This window comes from Seriola aureovittata, chromosome 12 (assembly GCF_021018895.1).
Source record: "Seriola aureovittata isolate HTS-2021-v1 ecotype China chromosome 12, ASM2101889v1, whole genome shotgun sequence".
NCBI lineage: Eukaryota > Metazoa > Chordata > Actinopteri > Carangiformes > Carangidae > Seriola > Seriola aureovittata.
The window spans coordinates 12,676,186-12,698,428 of NC_079375.1; the positions used below are offsets into that span (position 1 = coordinate 12,676,186).

Genomic DNA, 22,243 nt, shown 5'->3' on the forward strand with positions numbered 1-22,243 from the left:
TACACAACTGCATTCCTCCATTTTTAACACCAGGGTGCAGTCATGCGCTTGATAAAAAACAAAAGACACACGAAGATGAGGCTTAGTGTAAAATGCATCAGTCTTAAAGCAGCTTGGTAACAATGCTGAGAGAGTAGATGGAACATATGGTGGACCAGGTAAAGAATGTTTTGTGGGAGAATTTCATGTAGCCAGTTTATGCTAATTATGTAAAGACCTGGTGATGGATGCTGTCATTAAATGTTGAAACAATGAGCCTGTGTTGATGTCTTTAAAGTAAAGAAGTACTGATAATAATAATAATAAAAATGATAAGGCCTCTTATCAGTTAATTCATATGCTGCTAATATTTCCTGAGCCTGAGAGCAAAATTCTCCTTCCTAATATCCACATGACTGAGATTCAGTGCTGGATGGCTGCTTTTATGTTACCTCAGATGGTGGGTCTATGTGATGAATTATAGACAATAGGTTGAGGGCAGCCAACAGTGCATTTATGACAGATAATAAATGTGCACTGCCAAACCCAGCCAATTGAAGTGTGCCGTTCTGGAATGGAAAAAGAAAGAGAAAAGGAGTTCATAGGCAAAAATTGTGATATTGTGTCAACACTTTATTATGCATCACCACCATGCAAAATCACTGCTATGAACTTGCTCAAAAATCAAACTAGATATATTTCACACATTTATGATTTTAGATTGGCTTGCCACTTCTCTCAAAGTGACTGAGTAAAGTTTCACGCACACTCAGAAAATACATCATGAGTGTGTATCTTGGTGTGCAAGTCATGCACAGATTTGTGTGAGAGCATTGATGCTAACAAATGAAACAATGGCAAATGATCTTTGATCGAACCTTAATTCATAAACCATTGATAGTAAACACAATTTGTTCAAATCCCTTACCAATGTAAACCTTTGAATTTGAGCAATTTGGAGGTCTCTGTGTTACATCTTTTTCACTGCGTTTTAAAACACTTTCAGTCCATCTATATCTTATATTTTATTGACCATTTATATGTAGACAGTGTACATATTTGCAGACCAAGTCTCTCTGCAGACAAAATCACTTCCCAGCATCAGATTACATGAGTTTCACCTCATTTTTCCTGTGAAAACAACTAGCACTGCTGCTGAACAGGTGTGTTTTGTTGTTAGCTACATGCTGCATTGACAGTTTGAATGAACTCCTTTGAGAGGTCATCCAATCAGCTAAGGCAGTGTGCATTATTATTACTAATGTATCAATAAAACAAACTTATCTGATCAATAGCAGTCGGCCTGCTCCAAAAACAAGTCAAAAAACAATACAAAAGCCACTCGACAGCAACAGTAAGAAATCTATGGAATAGTGATAAAATCTGTTCATAGTAACCAGGCCAGAGTTATACATTTACAAAAAGATTGCAAATTTTATCATCTTCAACTCCAACATAATCTCAGGTTTCTAACATAAATCAGATGACAAACAAACCCTTAAACCTGGTTCACTGCATTCAGAGACGTGACAATTTGAAGGGGTCAAGTTTGTCACCCTGTACAAACAGTACTGTTGTACATTTGTTAGATAACTCATAGAAAAAGGATAAAAATTAAGAAAAAATTCCCAAAATCATGTGGTTTTTATGGCACCTGTGGTATAATAGACAGCTCAGTAATTAATCTCTTTACATCAGCTCACAGTATTACCTTAAATATGTGGTTGGTTAAAAATATATATCTTTACATAAACGTATTCTATGGTTGGATTTAGCAGTTTTTTTCAACTTAAATTCTTCTTATCTTCAGTGCTCTGTACTGTCGGCCCAGTGTTGTCCCATCCAGTGTCTCCTACTATTGTTGCTTTACGTATTGCTCACCTGTTAAAAGTACGAAACATGTTATTATCAGCATGACGTAATGGAAGTGGTCAACATATATAAATATAAAGCAAAGAAAGGCCCAGTGTGTTAACTGTTAGTTATAATGGCACATCATATATTTGTTTGAGAAACCTGAATAAGAGAAATCCAAACGTGTTACCTGGATTACTTCATTGTAAACAGGACTACTGTGGCATTTAAACACTTTATCCAGCTCTCTGATCACTGATCACTGTCTGATCCAGCTGAAGTGAGCAAAGGTATGATACTAGTAAAATAGAACATACATTTTATTGTTGCTCCCATCTTTCATTACTGCTAATCAGATGAGGAGGGCAAATTGAGGAGCGGTAAATTTCCTGGGTTCATCGTCAACTGCTGAGGAAACTCAAGTTGGTGCAAATTTAACAGAGTGGCTGAAATGTCGAGAAAGCAAATTCGGGCCTGGATGTGCACCGCGCACTTCAAAACCTGGACACCGATGCACCAAAAACAAATTCTACTGATTACCCATTGCATTCATAAATTACACACTTTGCCCACTGAGGCCACAAGAGACAAAAACAACAGAGACATGCACCGCTGCAAATACAAATTCAAAAAACTGACAAGGCCCCACTATCAGAAACTTGAATACTGCTGCAGTTATGTGCACTGGGAGCTCGATATCCAGTTTTCTCAATTTCCATCTCAATATCATATTCAAAATATGATAAAACCAGGATAAGACTCAAAACTGGCAATACTAATATGCATGTAAATGTACTTAAAGAGAAATGATAGGTAAAAAGCCAAAGGTTTGTAAAATAAAACATGGCTTGCTTTTCACTCTTTTTGACTGCTGGTTTCATGCATGTACTGATCAGTGGGATTTTCTTTTGTAAATTTTCAACATTTTGTTGAATGTTAAAATTATAAGCTTTCATGCAGAGCTGCAACAATTAGTCAATTCATCAGTCAACTGACAGAAAATTAATCAGCAGCTTTTTTGATAATTGAATAATCATTTTAGTTGTTCTTTTGAGCACAAATTCCAAATACTTGCTGTTTGGAGCTTTTCAAATGCGAGGATGTGATGCTTTTCTTTATCATACATGATCGTGAACTGTATATCTTTGGATTTTAGACTGTTTTTGGGACAAACAAAGAGATTTGAAGATGTCACCTTGGTCTTTGGGAAATAACCACAAGCATTTGTAACTATTTTCTGGAATTTTATAGATCTTGCATAATCAAAAATCACCAGATTAATTGATAATTTAAATAGTTTAGTTGCTGCCCTACTTTCACGTAATAGGATGTGATTTTTGATTAAAAATAAATCTTGCAAACAAACTTACCAGTAACACAGTCACTGCTGCAGAGTCACCTGCACCACAACATGAACACCACCACAGCACATACAGCAGGTTAGAATTAGAACTGAGGAGGAGAAATGTAATAGTTGAAAACACACAAAATGCAGCTTTCTTCTTTGACTTCATTCCAGTCTTGGAAAGCTGCAACTCACCATGCAGGTTTTGTCTGGCTCCTGCCTGTGCTTCATTAGCTCCTCCAACTTGAGCTCGTCCTCCAGCTGCTGCTCCAGGTCGTTCTCAAAGCTCTCCTCCTCTGCAGCGCCGGCGCTCCTGTGACAAATAACAGGCAGTTTAAAACAAGACAAAAAATGTATGGTGGAAACATGAGGTATAAGACTGTTCAGATTGAAAACAAACAACAAAGTCCCACTTGTAATCTTGTGTAACAAGCATTAGGTTTGCTTCAAATCAGAGGTTTATAGAAATGTAGTAGATGACCTATGAGGTGTTTTTCTCAAACATCTGTATGGAACAAAGCAATGAAACAGTGAAAGCTGGCAACAGAGCAAATAAACTGTCAGGAGGAAGCAGCAAGCTGTGCCAAAGTAGATTCCCAGGTTAAACAGGGAGGAGCTACAAAAGTGTAGAGGAATAGGATTTCGACCACACTAATAAGACAAGCTTTTGAATATGAAGTGTGTGATTTTGTCATGGATGATTTGCCCTAAGAAGGTGTGAAATTCAATCAGCTGTCTATGAAGGCAGGTCCTCACTCAAGAACCTTTATCTAGTCCTTCACAACTTTTTTTTGTCTCATATCCATATAGGCACTCTCCAAAAATAGCACAAAAGCTATTTATATTATTTCCTGTGTACTTGGTGTTGATGACATGTCTAATAGTGCATCTGATAAATACCTTGGTTTATAGGTGATGAAGGGATCTGAAGAGGTTGTGGCCAACAGGTCACCGCGTCCGAAGTCTGAATCCACAGTGCTCTCAGTCTCACTTCCACCCTCTGTGGAAAATAAAAGATATATTAAATCAGCTGTTGTATAAAAATTCAGGAAGACAAAAACATGAGCATTTTTTGGATTCATTCATTCATTCATTACCTGAATTGAGTTCCTTAACCAGTGACGACATTGTGTTGGTGATGGAGTCAGCAGCAATGAGCAGGTCATTTCTCAGATTTCTCCTTGGACCTTTAAAACAGACAGAAAAAAAAAGTTTTAAAATGTGATAACATACAGCTTTCAGCCATAATTTGGAAACTATTTCCATAATCAAATACATGCTTATGTATTCATGTGTGTTACCCTGAGCGAAGGCCTCCTGAACATCCCCTCCCACGCCCATGAGTGAGTCCTGAGGTGTGTGAGTCGGGGTCGTGCCGGCGGAGTCCGAGTGGATTGGTGTGGGGATTGGCCGGCTGATGGTGTGGCTGGGGGAAGAGCGTGGAGAGCCGGGACCCTGAGTCTGCAGCACATTACAGACAGTTTTAGTGTTGTGCCACTGTGTTGCTATTTGTCAGGAGAGAAAACCATGTTGAATATAATGTAATCTGAATTAAAGCAAACACCACGATGCATCAAGACTCTCCTTTCATTCTCAGGTCTTAAATCACAGCAAAGAAACTTAATTTAATCCCCAAAAAACAGCTACAACAACTCAAGTTTTTAAAGTCTACTGAGAGGCCAATAACTTTGTAAATAACACACATTACACACATGCTTGAAATGTACAGTATGTGGAGTCATTAAACCATCTTAACTATTTTTCAAGGAAACACAGCCTTTCTCTTACACTCAACATGCTATTAAAACAGCTGTTTCTCCCTAAAAGCCATTCCGATTACTCCCACAAACCAAACCACAAGCTGTTTTTTTTAATGTGGCAAACACAATGTATTTCCAAAATTTCAGACAAACTGAACAACTCGAGTACATTCATTTCTCTTTAGTTTTTAGAGGAAAAGCGAGAACTTTGCAGAAGAAATGTTCCCCCGACAGCAGCACACGTACTTATTTCGAACATGCATCCAAGTTTCAGCCTCTTTTTGGCTCTCAGTTTTCACACTTACAGCTTGTTTCCGTTCCTCCTCCAGCTGAAAAAACAATTTTTTATGGCTCATGAAACAACAACCACATGGTATTGAGCATTTCCTCCAGAATGTGACGAGCAAGTGGCTTCCTCATGTAAATTTAATGGATTAACATTGATCTTTTTAGGCTAATTAGATTGATATCCTCCCTACTTAAGCCAGTGCAGTAAGCAGTTTACGTAGGCTTTGGGGAACTCCTGTGTTGTTGACTGGAGAAGATATTCTCACACTAAATCACTATCCTTCTTCTAGGGGGGTAGACATGCTGTCTTGTAAAGTGTGATGGAGCTTAATCCCAAACTCAGCATCCTGTTTCTTAAGCGTCTGTCTGGCAGTTTGAGATACATAAACATCTCTAATCAACAACATATTTCACTTGGAATAACAATACTTACATAACAATCCATAACTTATTTGCTTCTTTACATATACAAAAGATTAAAATACAGGATTGGAGCCACTAAATTGATGGACAGGTTTTGCAACACACTACACAACAACTAAATAATTAATTTTCTTTGACTGATTCTTCCAAAGATATGATTAAAGTAAAACAGACAGATATTCAAAATGCTTAATTCTCATCTAAAGATCCCAGTCTTTATTTAAATATGGGAATTCATTGTCCCTCATGTTTTTAAGGTAAAAAAAACAAACACAGATTTGGCCTTTAACAGTCGGACGCCCTCTAATGGACATTTGGGGTAATTGCTCACATGTTTCCTCATCTGTAAAGTGCAGTGTTTGCTTTACATTGGCTGGAGTGATCAGCCACAGCTGGGAGAAATTGTAATACAAGGTAAATTCATCATCTGGCCATATTGCTTACCATCTGCATCAAGATAAGAAACCAAAAAAAATAAACAAGCTACAGTGCATGTCCATGTAATATTAGATAAACATGCAAACCTAAACTGCACCATAACTGATTCTGGCCAGGAAGCAAATATATATAAAAGAAAAAAAGAAAAAAAAAAGTAGTATCATAGTATCATAATCATTGTTCCCCACAGGAAACAGAGTGTGTCTTCCTTCAGCAATCATGAAGGCGACTGTATGTGACGACTGTGCAGTGAAAGAGATTAAAGACATGTCTCTGGTACCTTGAGAAGCATCATTAGCTGCTCCAGCTGCACCATGAGCTCCCTGCGACTCTCCTGCAGAGTAGACATTCTTTGTTCAAGCTCATCTTTGCGTTGCCTAACAGAAGAAACAAGTTGTAGAGTGTGATGACACCATAATGTCAATGGAAAAACAAGACAGCAAAAAAAGCGTTATGAGCATTAGCAGTCTCTTACATATGTTATTTATTTGCTTTGTAAAAAGGCAAGCAATTACAGTTTGCAAGTTCTACTGCAGACAAAGCTACACCGTCCCACTGCAGTGGGATGGGACAAGGTAGCAGAGTTACCTGAGAAGTCGTAGCTCAGCCAGCAGAGTGGGGTTCTGCTGACCCCTGTCAGGAGGCGGCTGGGAGGCCTCCTCATGCTGGAGGCGCAGCCGCTGGATTTCCTGCAGGATCTCTCTGTGCCGGGCACAAACATATGCAAGCAGGCACAAGACCAAATTATTATTTCTGACATGCTTTGTCCATACGACCGGAGGTCGACACAAAACACGGAGAAACAGCATTTTGTTGCTGCGCTACACGTACTTAGAACAACCCCCAGATGATCTTTGGCACTATCCAAATCTAACTATGTTTAAATCTTAACAGAAACCTGATATAACGGACAGAGAAAAAACCTGTTAACACAAAATATTATCAGCAGATACTAAGCAGCAATACTTTGTTTCCACCTGCTGAATGGAAGTCCAACATTAACTCAACTTTTAGCTCAGTTTTTGGTTTCCCCCAGCTCCTAAGGGAGGGAAATATCTGGCTCTTTAGCGGCTAAATGCAGGTTGCATCTGGATATAAACTACAAGAGCGGTGACACTGACCCGAGACATTAAAGATGTGAAATGGAAAACCAAAACACTGAGGCGAATGATGCTATAGGCCTTTTTCATAGACATTTGTTGACTTGTCACAGTAGGAAAAGCACAGGTGTTACTAATTACATTAACCATGGCTGTGTTCTGTTCAAGTGTCCCAGCAAGACACAACAGTGTGACGGTGAGTCACCATGCGACATAGACTGTATATGCACAATACCAGGACCCTGAAACTGAAGCAGCTAAATGGAATTCAGCCATCATTAATTTTATTATTATTTCATACTGGGACTAGTCAAAATGTCCTCTGTCAAGGCAGGCCTATAAAGCATCACAGATCTAAAGAAAAAGGAGAGTCGGGTGATAATTCTCTGTGGGTTCGTCGTTACTAGCAACCACTCCTGTATAAGCAATGATCCATTGTTAACATAAAAATATTGCTTATGGAACTGAACTTTTGCATCCACTTTGGTTTCACTATTTACTATTAATACAAGAGATGTTATACATTGGCTTTTTTCAGTAATGAATATACTTTTTGTTGTGAAATTGAAAAAAGAAGTGAAGAGACAAACAGAAAGGTATTGCCAACTGAACAGTATCACCAAGGCATTCATCCCTAACCTGTTTTTGCTCTCGAGCTCAGCAATGAGCTGCCTCTGCTGTTTGTTGGCATCCAGAGAGCAGGGGAGGTCTGTGGGGACCCTCTGCTGTTGAGCCTGTTGGTGAAACCAAGCAGGAGACATCACGTGAACTGGCTTTACCCCTGCATGATGTCATCCACTACCTTATCTCATATATCACAGGGGAACAAAACGGTTAAGTCACCAGACATCCATCAAGACCCTATCACAGCATAAACTGGCATACAAGTCAGCTTAGAAATGATCACCAGCTTTAAATCCTCTCTTCATCGTAGCAATAAAAAGGACTGAAACCCCCAAAGGTAGAGTAGCTTTTCTCATCAAGGACAGACTTTTGGCACTGAACACCGTTGAAAGATGCCATGATATTATGTGCAATAAATGTCTAATATATATATATATATATATATATATATATATATATATATATATATATATATATATATATATATCTCACCGTATATATATATATATATATCTCACCGCAGCATCAGCAGCCAGTCTAGCAGCATAGCGGGCGATGAGACTGTGCTCTTCATCCTGATGGTTACTGCTCTCCAGCAAACTGATCAAGAGGAAAATAGAGATGGGAGTCACAACATGACACAGTTAATAATACACAGCTACAGAGATATAAAATATGCCGGAAAAAAAGCAAAAATACAAGAAAGTTTATTTTGTTCAAGAGTCTGATTAATCAGAAAAGCTTCATAAAGTTTTACTCTGACAGCAGAGGCCCCTGTAATCATGCTGAGCTACTCATGTGAAACCACAAAAGCAGGAATGAAGTTGAGTTATTATATATAAGTGGAGGTGAAGTAATCATTCGCTATGTATTTAAAGGCCAGGGGGATTACACAGGTTATGTATGTGCACGCCCACATACAGTGAAAGCGCTCAAATGCACTCACACAGGAAGATATATGCGGGTGGGGGAGGGGGTTTGCAGAGCTGCAACTAAGCATAATACAGGTAGCCAACATGATAGATGGCATTTAACATTTAACCAACACTGATACACACACAAGCATATTAGTGCACACAGACAGATAACACAGGCAACGCTATTTTCATGTTGCTTATAAGTAAGGAAATAAGCATCAAAGCCTCAAAAGGGGAGAGAATATGCTATATTCCCAGTGACACACAGCATTTACAGGATCAAACCTACCAGACGCATTTTAGAAATTACCAAGTAAGGAGGCAGTCAAATCTGAGGAAAACAGCAGCTAAAGGTGTTTAAACTACTTGGTACCGATTAACTAACTAATCTGCCAAGAGCATTTGGAGTAATACAAAGTAATGTAATACAAATAAGAGAATATTTGCTGTTTTTTCTTTCACACATTTCAGTCAAAGACAACAACATGTGCATGGCATGATTGAGACAGGAGTGTTGAGTCTAATATTATGAGGTCATGTATACTTACAAGTTCTTTAATAGGCTCAAGTATTTCAAAAAAATGTGTTTAATCTTGGAATCAAATCTAATTTATACTGTTCTGTTGATACAAATCAGTCAAAAAGACTTATTGCTGCTGAATGGCGATAATGTGTTGACAGAAGTGTCAGAGGTCGAGGTGACTAGTCTGTAAAACTGTCTGACAGCATGCAGCGTTAGGACTGTAACATATACAGACTAAGGTTAGATCAGGGGAAGGATTGCGAGGTGGCAATTCAGAGGAGCACATAGTTTCCACTGGTGTTTGGCAAACACTGTAGCACACCAACTAACCATGTTTTGGGGTTGTTTTGGAGTAGATTCACATAGAGGCCAATGAGAACATGTTCGTCAGCAAGTCTATCAGCAACATCGAGGTTGTAGTTCAACCTGGAACAGTGCAGGGTTTCACAAGACATAAAACATAAAATTACACAGGTGACAACCGAGGCACAAGGGATGAGAGGGGAGAGAGAGCTGAGAGAGAAAAGGAGAGAGCACAGCAAAAGAGAAGGGGAGGAGAGTGGCTGGAAAGCAGCCATTCATGGGTGACTAGAGAGAAACAAGGCCATATTATGTTTGGGAGAGACACCACTGATGAATGCTGGGAGCTCGATAAAGGACATGCCCAGCAACTCTACCAGCTACATGCACTGTATAAAAGCATCAATCAATCACTCGGTGCTCTATTATTAAAACTATTGAGATCCATTATTCATAATAAGTCAAACATTCAGCCCCCAAGATATGCCAAGCATGCAGTCTTTACTGATGTAGCTCATATATATATATATATATATAAGAGAGAGAGAGAGAGACAGAGAGAGAGAAAGAGAGAAAGGCTTTCCACCTTTTCCACCTTCATCACAAACTCCTGTAATGTAGCAACCATGCCAACTGCCATCATATAGGACCACAGCAAAATTAGCCAGAATTAGTCATAGAAAAATTAAAAAAAATTAAAAAAAATCAATCCATCCATTTTGGCTTAGGGGCAGCAGAACAAGCTGTAAACACAATATCGACAAATTAGCACTGTTGTTCTAAGTTGTTATGGTGAAAGTGTTAGCAGACAGTTGCCTGTTTACACATCCAGCAGACAAGAGTAGCATTTATTTGAAGTGGTTTTTAGGTTTTTCTAGCCTCCCAACAAGTCAAACATTCACTCTCCTTTAAGCTGAGAGTGAACCACAACAATAAAAGTTGGGGGCCATGAAACCTAAACAATGAACAGAAAGATACTAAAACAATCCGTAGTGCTAAAGAGACCTTCTGAATTAAGTGATAATTATTTAAAAAAAATATTTATTACCTCTGCCAAGGAGGTTATGTTTTCACCCATGTCTGTTGGTTTGTTTGTTTGTTTGCTTGTAGGCAGGATTACACAAAAGGTACTGAACTGATTTGTGCCGAACTTGGTGGCGGGAAGAACTCATTAAACTTTGGGGCAGAACCGGATCATATACTATGAATAAAAAAATTTTCTCTGAAGTCTGGTATATGTTGTTTGACACTGGCCTTGACAGAGGTCTGCTTTCTCTGAGTGTTAGTGCAGCTTTAACAGAGAGCCTGCATTACAAATTGGGGCTATGGCATTAGAAAGACGTAGGCATTTGCCTGTTATGAAGCTTACTGTGTTGCAATGTGTGTAGGATTGAGGGTTTTTGGAGCTTTACGAACATTAGAGACTAAAGGTCAGGATATGTCGGCATTGCTCTGTTTTGATTTTGACCATCTTTTTTTTTTTTTTTCTTCCACTATCTCAAGTCCACCAACTTTATTGAAGTATAATACTAAATCGCTGGATTGCTCCTTTAACTGTATATTTTATGCACTCATAAACTCCAGTTGTGCATTTACAAATGTAATCAGGTATTCTCTTCCGCACTGTTGTGCAAGAGCTAGCCAGTCAACTTCCAGAGAGCACATCTCCTGAAAGCCCTGTTTTATATAGTTTCTCAGCCTGTGCAAACAGCAACCGCAATATCAAAAGCTCTGACATGCATAACCTATACAACGCCACTCACTCATCACATCATCTGTCTGTTTTTCTATAAGTTATGAAAGGGAGCAGCGTTCCCTAGAGAAACACTGTTTTCCTCAAATGCAGGTGCAGAGGAGCTGAAAGTTGTTTTTTTTTTACCATAAAAATAGGGATCAACACTACTTGTATCTTCCGAAATACAACATAAACAGCAACTGAAAACACAAGTCAATCCCATTTCATCTAAACAGCCTATACCTGTTCATATATATCATAAACAATGAGCTTGGGAATTTCTATGATTTAAGTGCTATAACTTCAACATGAAGGAGATTGAGGGTAACATTCAAATCAGATTATATTAGAAACTGGCAGTTAGAATTTCCCATTTCTATGTGATTGGAAGGATTGTAATAGACACTCAAACTAATGGCCAATGATCTTTATGATGCATGCTTCATCTAGTGTTTTTGAAATAGCCCCTCGAGTACAACAATGTAAACCCCTCCATAAGAAAACTGGTTTTCTAATGGTTTCCTTAGGACGATAAGCACTCTAGTGTATGCCCTATGATTATTATCTATATTAGTTCACGCATGCATTTCAGCTACAAAAACATTCTCATATGCACACCTGTGTCACTTACCCTCTCCCTTTCAACAGATGGGGAGCAGCCCCAGTCAGGGGCTTTCTTTGCTCAACATCATTATTCTTGCTGTAAGGCAAGCCATTTACATTCAGCGCAAGAAACCACAGAAAAAGCATGGTGATACACAAATGCTCACACACGCACACACACACACACACACACACACACACACACACACACACACACACACACACACACACACACACACACACGAAGAAAATAAAGACAGTATGGGTCACAGAGTTGACAGGAGGGTTTATGGGGCCTTCAGGGATGATAGCAAACTGAAAAGATCTGTTGTAAAAATCCAGGACACCCATTGTTCCTGCTGTTGTACTCACTTTTTGGTGGAGTAAGGGTTCCCTGATGTAGGCATGGAGTGGGAGAGTGAGTAGTCATTGGTGATGTTCACCGGTCTTGGTGGCCTGGAGAGGAATAGAATATTAGTTTTTCAAATATTATTAAAACAATGCTGCAAGATGCCGCTTTTCTTTTGCCTTTTATTCTTTCACTGGGATTTCTAGTGGTGACTTTTAGTTATGAGGGATGTGGTCAACGATGAAAACATGCTGGGAATGGAGGAACGAACCAGTGCATCAGCAAACACAGCAAAGGGCTCAGGTAGAAACCAATGAGGGATACTGACAGAGGGAAGGAACTATGATTAGCACAATGACTACAAAGGAAGTAAATCTACCAAAATGTACATAAACACGTTTTTTGGTGTGTTAAACAATCAAAACCAACTCACCACGTGTCTCTATTTTGAGGAAAGTAAAGAACAAGGAGGGGAATGAAAATAATTTATTACAAACAGCTCAGCAGTTCAAAGACTAGCTGCAGTCATTAAGAAAGATATGAGAGGAAACAGGAAATTAACATTTTTCAGTTAATTTAACAAATTGTTCACTACTGAAGGAAACATCTCATCACAATTTCTGTTTATCTGTATCAACATATACTGTGTGTCGAATGAAAGTTGCAGCTCAGAAACACCATGTATTTGTTTTCAGTAATATGGAAACGGTATTGACAGTGCGTAGTTTACACACCAGAGAGCACGGACACACAAGTTTATTTATAAGTACATATCATGGTCACAGTTTTTTAATACCTACACATATGGGAGTCTTATCAAGATATGTTTGTTTATTTTATGTGTTTATGTAAAAGAAAATAATATAGACAGCTTATTGATTTTTTTATTTGTGGTTAGTGTTGACCTCAAATGTCTAGTATTGGTCTGTCAGACAGCTGGCTGCCAAATCCTCTTGGCTGTTCAGGGGTTGTAAAATACTGTGCCTATTAATAGAAGACATTCAATATTCAATTGAAAAGGTAAAAAATTGAATAAACAAAGACAAAACTAGTAGTGCAGCTCTTAGCACCAGAAGTGGTTTTATGTTCCACTACCTAATGTAACCTTTAATGGACAGCAGCAGAGTGCTTGTGCCATTTGTTTCATTATTTATAAGAAAACACACAACATCAGTCAAGTCAAGAAAAAAGTAGCAGCAGCAGCAGCAGCAGCAATGCAGATTACAATCATTCCCAAGGCTATAATTAAGCCTCATTGATCAGTTGACCCAAGACTTCAGACTTAGAGGCAGCTACAGGATAAATATCAGCTGTGTGGGTTGAAATCAAGCATTTCATAATCTGAAATAGAAACCAGAGGCCCTGGAAATAACACAACTATCTGACTGCAGAGCCGGATTCCTCTGCTTCTGTATTATGGACAGAAAAGAAAGAAGATGAACTTACACAATATGAGCTAGGTTGAGAGGTTTCTCTGGCATTTCGAGAAACAAGGGGTGAAGAGGCTCTCTGCTGGATGCACAGCTCAGTGACTTACTGAGTGCATGGGATAACTTCTTAGCAGGGGATTTCTGGGAGAAACACAGAGGTAAGGCGCAGGTTCTGAGGACACGTGGACGCTAATTTCTTTACTACACACGTGGTATCGTGACAGCAATACTGTCACCTGCATTGAACATTCGGCATCTTTACATTGTGGTGAAGCAGAGCGAAAATAGCCACAATGACTGGTCCAGTGCAGGCACACCTCCCTCAGCCCGCCCCTCTCCTCCTCCCCTCTCCTTCCCTTACCCATGACGTATACTCCTTCATTTGGTGCTGGTTGCTATGGGAACCGCTGGCATGCCCCCTCCAGAAGCAGTCCTGACAGAGCTGGTAATTATGACATTGCTGGCAGCGGTAGCGGAAGCCCATCATACTCTCAGTATGGCAATAGGAGCACTCGACCGGGTGAAAGACTGCAGGGAGGAGAGGAGGGGTCAGACACACAAACATACACAAATACACACACACACAAACACACACACACATACACAGATGCACAACCACAAGCACACAAACAGATGTGACGGTAAAGCCAGATATTTTGCACATTTCAGTGAATAGAGGATTCATTTCCATTAATTTTAGGACAGATGTGCTGGGATATTGAGCTTGTTTTGATGTCAACAATCCTTTGATTTTAAACAAACACACAAATCAGCACAGTGCATCATCAAGCTGTGCACGTGTTCCTTTTTGCTCACACGGAGTTGGCTTGTGACGATGAGTGCATCACAAATATGCACACACACATGCACCCATACACAGGATGTAAGGTCCCTGTGGGTCATCTTCACTGAGGGTGTGTGTGTTTTTATGGTGTATGTCTGCTTGACTGATGCGTGTGCGTGTGGTGAGTCAAGATTATGATGCAAAGCTGAATTTCACATCCTCCCAACCCTGCTAGGCCCCCCCCCCCCCATCATAAACGTTTTGTGCGGTGTCTTACCGTTCTCCACGTTGGCGAGCCGATGCATGAGCGGCAACCACACCAGACACTGAGGGGGCGGGTCTGACATCAACGTATCGAGGAATGTGTTGAGGGAGACCTTTTTCTGTTGACATTCAGCACCGGGGGGGGGGGGGGGGGGGGGGGGGGTAAGATTCACCCACAATTGAATGCTAAAACAATCACAGATTCACTATTACAGTCTGTGGTTTAAGGACTCTTACCTGCTGTGCAAAGCAGGTTCTTGCAGCTTGTTCTGTGTAACCAAAAGAAGGTCCCTCAAAAACCGCCATCGGTAATTTGAGAACCTCCCTCAGAAATTGGTCGAACTGTGAATACACCATTATTCCAGCGGAATCTGATATCTGTGAAAAAATATCTGGGAACAATAGAGGGAGACATTATACAAATTAATCAAACTAATTGTCAGTTCCCACCACAGTCGGCTAATTATAGCATTACACAATACAATTATCCCACTTATTTGTGAAAACAAATCAAAGTAAAGCAGTTATTCTAATCAGTTGTTACAATACACCCACAACACGGCCCTCCTTTTTTCTTTCATGAACTATTGTTTCTGCACCCACAGATTTTGTAGATTATGTAATAAACCCTATCCTTCAGATAATGAATAATGACTTCTCCCAGCCATGAACAGATAGGCCAGCACTGCCTCTTCTTTTGGGAGCAATAGGCTAAGCAGAGGGATATATAGAAATTACAGCAAGCTTGTATTATAAATTCCAAAGCAGTAAATTACTTTGACTATAAACTGTATGAACTTTACAAAGAGAATTAGCTGATTTATTGCAGGTAAAATGGGTGATTTTTTATTTCATTTTTCACAATTAAAAGCAAAACATGGATTCGTTGTGTTGCTTACATCTTAATTTATCCAGAATCTTCCCACCACAGATGGTTGCTAGGGCCATCTTCACAACAAAGACAGATATCTTGCCATGGCCCTCGCTAAAAGGAGCAAAAACATTTCACATTATGGTCATAGATTCTTTTAAATGTCAAGGGGTATGTGGTGTTGCTGCTACAATGAATTCAGCTGTTTTTGTTAAAGGCACCACCTTTAAAGGCAAACTTGAATTACAGTGATCATCGTCTTAAACTTGGATTTACAAAACAAGGGCACTCTACACCGGCATGTTGCGACAATATTACAGTAAATAGTCTGTATTTTCACTCCACTTTGGCAGGTCACATTTCACACTACATTAGCTCATGTCAAAACCTCAGATGTGAGAGTACACAACCAGCCGCCGACTGTCATGTGACGGGTTACTCACGGGTCGTAGGCTGCCAGCAGGAAGTTGAGCAGCAGGCTGATGGACTGCTCCACGTTGATCTGGTGGGTGGTGGGCATGCGTTTGTTCAGCTGGTAAAAGATGGTGGACAGTACCATTTCCAGACGAGCCACAGAGAGATCAGCATTGAGGTCCATGGTGTTGAGGCCGTTCTCTCGAAAAGCCTCAATGACATTCCAAATATCAACCAAATGCACTGGAAAGCAAACAGGGAAACAGTATATAGAGATTTTTTTATGAGATAAAAGTATATTAGTAATAGTTGGATGTGCACGGCATCTTACTCACAGTTGCATTTCTTTTGCACAAATCTGAGTTTGCAGGCTGTTCTGTATGTTGATAATCGTATGGAATCCAAGTCTTGAGCCCCTGAGGAAGAATTACTCATTAAACAATGTTGGAGACGTTATTTGACGGACAAAAATGGAAATTGAAGTGGGAGTATATGGAGGCCCAGAGTGGTCAATACATAAATGGAAAATTATGAAATCAAATTAATAAATCTAGTCAGAGTATAAAATATAACAATTTAATTGTGGAATACTATAACACAGTTTTCAAACTAAGCTCTATATTACTTTTTCATCCTGCTTCTTTCTCACAATAACAGAGTTTATTGTAGTTCTTTTCACAATGCCATTTTTAATCACAAAGTCGCTGGCTTTGATTGAGTTTGAATGAGCAGACAGCAAATTTCATGACTACCTTTCCTGTTTGTCTTGACTGCCTGACTGTATGTCCAACTTCCATACCACATACTAATTGTATACAATAGTATGTTTAAAAAAATCAATACACTTTAGCCTCTTGTACTAACATGAAATGATGTGCACCAAAGCCATGTCACTAAAACTTTGGGATGTCACTGCCAATTAAACTTCACAAAGACACAGCAAAATATTTTTCCCAAAGATTTATTTTCTGTTTTCACAAAGCTGTTCTACTGCCAACAAAATCTTTTCCAGCTGCGAGCAGCTCCTTCATTTCCTTTGTGCATTGCAGTATGATATGTCCATCAACAGCACATTCAGAAAAGTTTTTAGTGTAAGTTAAGTTTATACTTAATTTTACCACTTGTCCAGTGTAAACATAAAACCTGCTTGGAATTAGTTAGACTGTATAGAACCAGGGCAGAGCTGAAGACTTTATGAAATAAAACAATCAAAGGAAAACATGGTGATATGAAATAAAAACAGACTTCTTAAAAAATTATATTTTGAATCAGAAATTACTGGAATGAAATGCTCTTGTGGAAAGAAGCAATATGAAAAACTTTATTAAATATTTTAGCTGAATGTTTAAAAAATGTGTTAGATTATCGAGTCCCTATTCATACAGTAACAGTGTGCCCTCACACTGCGTAAACAGTGAGAGAGCATGAGGTCATACTGGAGGCCTGTCTGTCAGCGTTTAAAATCAATCTAGTTGACACGAGTGGAGACACTTGTCTTCATGATATTTGCTTTACATGAAAGTTACAGAGAGGAATCTGCCATTTTTATGGTCAATGTGTAAAACAGTCCGGCATAGATCACACTGGGCTGTGGCCTGGAGCACTTACTCATCTCGACAAACAGTTGCCTTCTATCTGCCATGTTGTCACCGCTCTGCCCGCAGTCTTCAATCATTCTGGTCAGGAAGAGAGAAAGTAATGTCAGAGCCTGTGCACCCGAGCTTTTAACAGAAACAGCTCGATTTAAGGCATTATTCAATCACTGAATATGGTCTGAATATCCAATTGCTTCCTGCTTCAGTCTCTATAAATGAACTATTAAAGCTGAACTGTATGTTGAGGAGCATCACAAAACATTACTGTGCATACACGCAGTTAACATCGCAGACATACTTTAATATCCTTATTTGATATAATGCAACCATTTCCCTTCAAATGATGCATTATTACTGTTATCAATCAATCAATCAATTAATCAGTAGTGAAGAGCAGGTTTGGAGGAGGAGTTGCCTAAGGAGAAGCAGGAAGGAGGAGGGGCTGGAAGGATTGATTTCAGGTGTCAGCCCCTTTTGTCCACCTGCAGAAGAACCCTGAGCTCCTGGTCACAGTTGTTTGACTGAGAGTAATGTGAGTTTCTTTGTTGTTTAAACTATACAAGATACAATTATTAGTTATGTTCAAATTATGTTAGTAGTTGCTTATATTATGAAACTCTAAGTTTCTGTATTTTTAATGGAATTAATACATGATTTATATTTTCTGTTTAATAGATAAAAACCAGCCACAATTGTCAGCCACCTACCTTTTACCTTTATAAATACCCTTGAAAGACTGCAAATAAACCTGTAAAGACCGGAATCGACCTGCTACTTCACCTGGTGTCTCATTGTGACTGACTGCACACCAACCCCTGGAAACCAGTACCACCACCACCGTACTAGTAATATCTGGCTTTATTAATTAATCAATCAATCAATCAAACTTTATTTATCAGACTTTACTTGTATAGCACTTTTCATACAAACAATGTAACACACAGTGCTTTAAAAAACATAAGCAATAACAACAATAAGCATGTGTACGCTTACTGCCCTCAGGCATATGCCCCGCCCACCACCACTGCTTGCAAGAGGTTGACAGGTGAAACACAACGGTGTGTATCAATATGATTAATGGAGGAAACGACGGACAGACACAGCCACATGTAAGGTAGTTAGATGGACATGCTAACAATTGCAGCTCACGATAAATCAGGTAAACACACTTTTTAACTTTACCCTTGTATTCTTTGATTTTGGAAGTTCCCAAAAAACAAAAAACAAAAATAAAAAAACGGGACACCATCCCTCAAAGTCTTCAGCATGTGGCGAAATCGAGTCTGACAGGCCTGCTGTGCCAAGTCATGGTTGCTAAACTATGATTGCACAATCACTTTTAGAGGGAGAATGATACATACACAATGCATAAAGTTGGAAGAAGTGGAGGGGGGCTCATTGTGCCCCAGGGCCACATAGCAGGTTAATTCAGCCCTGGAGGGGGGGGGACTTAAGTAAGCAGAGGACAAGACTTTCAAAGGGGCAAAGCAGCACAGAGAATGCTCACACCATGCCTCACTGCACACTGTCCGAGGCAATCTAATACACCTAGTCATGTGGTTTGTTGCTATGGTAGCAAAGATCCCAGCCACTCAGTTCGTAAAAACATATCGCTAGCCCCCCCCACCACCACCACAACAGACACACACACCTCCCTCTGCACACGAGCAAAGTTTGGAGAGCAAAGTTTTGTGCACTAGTAAATATCTTTTATGAGATAGCGCTCGGTGGGATGATCGTTGCGAGCCCAGTGGCACATCTTGGGCGAGTGGCTCGAAAACTGTTTTTCTGCAAGACAATCATTCAGGCATGGTATTTCAAATTACTCTGACAGTAATTGGTAGACCTAAAAATTATACTGCAGAGACCCATGGTGCAGAAATTAGAATTCACTTCGTGTTAAAAAGCAAACAACGGCATCCTTTTTTCTTTTGCTATCCTTCCTCTGATTTCAGTCAGCACAAGAAGTCAATTATGGAGCTCTATGAATCTTTGAAATCCAGTTTAAGAGGGAAAAGATTAGGCTAAGAAGTTAACCTGGAATTACACAATCAAGTGCAGCATTTCAGAAAATCACCTCACAGCACAGCAGTAAGAGCCATGATAGAAAAAAATGGTTAAAAGTATTAATGGCGTATTATCCTGACAAGACGGAACATCCACATGAGAATGAAACTAGTCTGCATGTTTGGGTTCATATGATGCAATGTAGCAAATGACAACCCTGTAGTGACATAAATAATAAATTGGTGTTTCATCAGTTAAGGGAATGCATCCACAACGGTAAATAGCAGTTTTAGATGTATGCACAGCAGTGTCAGGCCACTGCCCGCAACTGGTAATCCAATGTCATCTTGAAAATAATGTATATGCGAGCCCATTCATCACTTACAGATTGAGTGAATGAAAAAGTGTACAAATATACGCTATTTTATAGATTAACATTGATATCCTTTGCCACAACACAAGCAAACACCTCCTGAGTGCCAGCTACGTGACCTTCTGCAGTCTGTTTTCCGTCTCCGAAATAACTGAGATTGATACAATCTATTGCAGGAGCAGATATATTAAACCAGCAGTGGCAACAGAAATTGTACAATGGCGAAGGGAACAACATGATCAACATACCTTTCATAAAACACCATGGTTGTATTCCTTTCCCTTTTCTGGGTTGAGTTATTACAAAGCTAAGTCCTCCTTCCAGAAACAATTGTCCACAACACAAACTCCTTTCTAACAAGGAAACATTACAACAAAAGCAGCCCAAATGGACGGGCCTGAGTGAAGATATATATGAAATTAGAAACTGTCAGCGAGGACATAGCCTGTGCTGCCTCTATCTTTAACTACAAATGAGAAGGCTCGACATTCTTGTACAGCTTTACTGGCTCTCTAGTTGCAGACCCCAAACCTCATTCCTGGCATGTGCCCAGCAAACATTACTCGTTCTCTGTGGTACTGTCGCACTGGCAACATTAGAAAATAACTGCCCTTAAAAGAACAAATCATCATTTACCATCAACATTGCGGAGAGACTGGTAGGGTTAAGCAATGCCAAAACCAAACCAAGAGTCTCACAGTAATGACTCACTCTATCTATGGACTTCTGTTGGCCAAATATTCAACTGTATTTCTGGCCAAGAACAAAAAAAAAAAAAAAGCCTTTTTAGTCAGTTATTTACATTATGAGTCAGCTCAATAAAACGTAGAGGACAGTGCTGCTAATTTATGTCCTCCGTGATGTACTTGGAACAGATTGTCATGCAACATTTCCAAACACAAGCACTTACTTGAGTTACAGAGCAATCTGTGTTTGGTTGGCTCAGTACAGTACATCGCAGCTGTTACCACTGATTGGGTCAGAGTTATTTTTACATCACGAGACTATAAACTACACTGGCATCTGAATCCCATCCGCTGGCAGGAATAAAAAAGCTGCACCATTGACTTGAGGTCAATCAGTTGCTGGGCTTTAGTGCTGTAGTAAATGCTGTGTAGGTAGTGAAACAGTTTGCTTTCTCCTGTCTGGTACCAGCCGGTGATGGCTGAGCCGGAGGGCCCTCTGCTCTGTCGCCTGCTGATGATCACCATGGTTTCAGTTGCAAAAAGGCCAAAACTTTTTGGACCCTGGTGTTAAATGAGAGTGCAGCTACAGATTTTCAATGGCTGGTGCTGTCATTTTGTTTACAACAGCACTGTTACTGAGTTTGTTGCACAAACTGAAAAAGGGAAAATTCTGTGAAGAAGTCACAGAAATAGCAGGCACACCGGAATAGGTGGAACTACAGTATGTTTGCCTGTGTGTATGTGCAATGTGATAGCCAACACTGAATTACATTAGCATTTAAATCACAAGCTTGAAAAGAGATGTACTCCAGGGCATTGACAGTGTTATATTGCCCTCTGGAAAATAAGAAAAACATCAAAATTCCACCACAGCAAAACTGGCCAAAGGTATCAGGGCAGTGAGACAGGCAACAGGCACCTTATGGTTACATGTTCAGCTCAGCCATCACCTGTCACGCTAGAGACACCTGTGTGGACGAGAGACAAAGGTCTCACTGTTACAGAAATGAATGCCTGCATATGGCTACGACTCCCTTTACTGTCGTTTTATACTCGCAGATCCCGGTTTTTATAGCTGAAACTCGATCGGCAAACTCATTTCACCCGGAGTGACAAAGTAGGTTAAGGTCGCTCCTCTGCTGCTTGCCAGCCTCCAGCAGCTGCAGCAGCGCACTTGCACAAGACTTACCAGAATTTATTTCGAGGCATGTCATGCAACATCACTGTTTTCTCTCCAGGAATCCGACGGCCGGTCGCGTCCTGCGGTGCGATCAGGGCTTCTTTGGTGTAGGGTGCTGCATCACTGCAAGCGGCGGCCGCTCTCCTGCAAAGCTCGTGTTGTGGAAATTTTCGGGTAGCGCACTGGCTGAGCTGAACACAGGCAGCGTCTGCCTCCAGTATGTGGCCTTCACGATGACGTAATGCGGGATCTCTTCACATGCGTCAGTTTGCTCCGGCTGCAAAATGTTAAAGTTTAATGAAAAAAAAAAAAAAAACCCAAGTAGATTTACGTATATATCTCATCGATGTGTTCTTATAACGACGCGGTCATTTGCTAGTTTAAGCATCCTTCGTGTTTTT

At 39.9% G+C, this 22,243-nt stretch overlaps 1 protein-coding gene across 8 annotated transcripts; it reads right to left on the reverse strand.

The window, feature by feature from the left end:
- Positions 1-591: 591 nt before the first annotated feature.
- Positions 592-22,085, reverse strand: dtna (dystrobrevin, alpha). Of its 8 annotated transcripts, none has more exons than XR_008829201.1 (23): positions 20,225-20,411; positions 17,610-17,677; positions 16,337-16,417; positions 16,031-16,244; positions 15,616-15,701; positions 14,954-15,108; positions 14,730-14,835; positions 14,030-14,196; positions 13,685-13,809; positions 12,262-12,345; positions 11,918-11,986; positions 9,582-9,677; positions 8,330-8,411; positions 7,827-7,921; positions 6,676-6,789; positions 6,368-6,464; positions 5,244-5,267; positions 4,480-4,639; positions 4,276-4,365; positions 4,079-4,178; positions 3,374-3,491; positions 3,204-3,285; positions 592-1,860 (listed from the first exon to the last, which is right to left on the reverse strand). XR_008829201.1 is itself a non-coding variant. In XM_056391329.1 (23 exons), exons 2-22 carry the CDS (start codon positions 17,674-17,676, stop codon positions 3,215-3,217), a joined length of 2,148 nt encoding a protein of 715 aa, XP_056247304.1. In that variant the 5' UTR covers position 17,677; positions 21,852-22,085; the 3' UTR covers positions 592-1,860; positions 3,204-3,214. The 8 variants fall into 8 exon arrangements, 7 of the variants coding, with proteins under 7 accessions (XP_056247304.1, XP_056247303.1, XP_056247306.1 ...); XM_056391329.1 differs by lacking the exon at positions 20,225-20,411 and adding an exon at positions 21,852-22,085 and having other exon boundaries at positions 3,204-3,232; XM_056391328.1 differs by having other exon boundaries at positions 3,204-3,232; positions 20,225-20,410.
- Between the last annotated feature and the right edge of the window lie 158 nt (positions 22,086-22,243).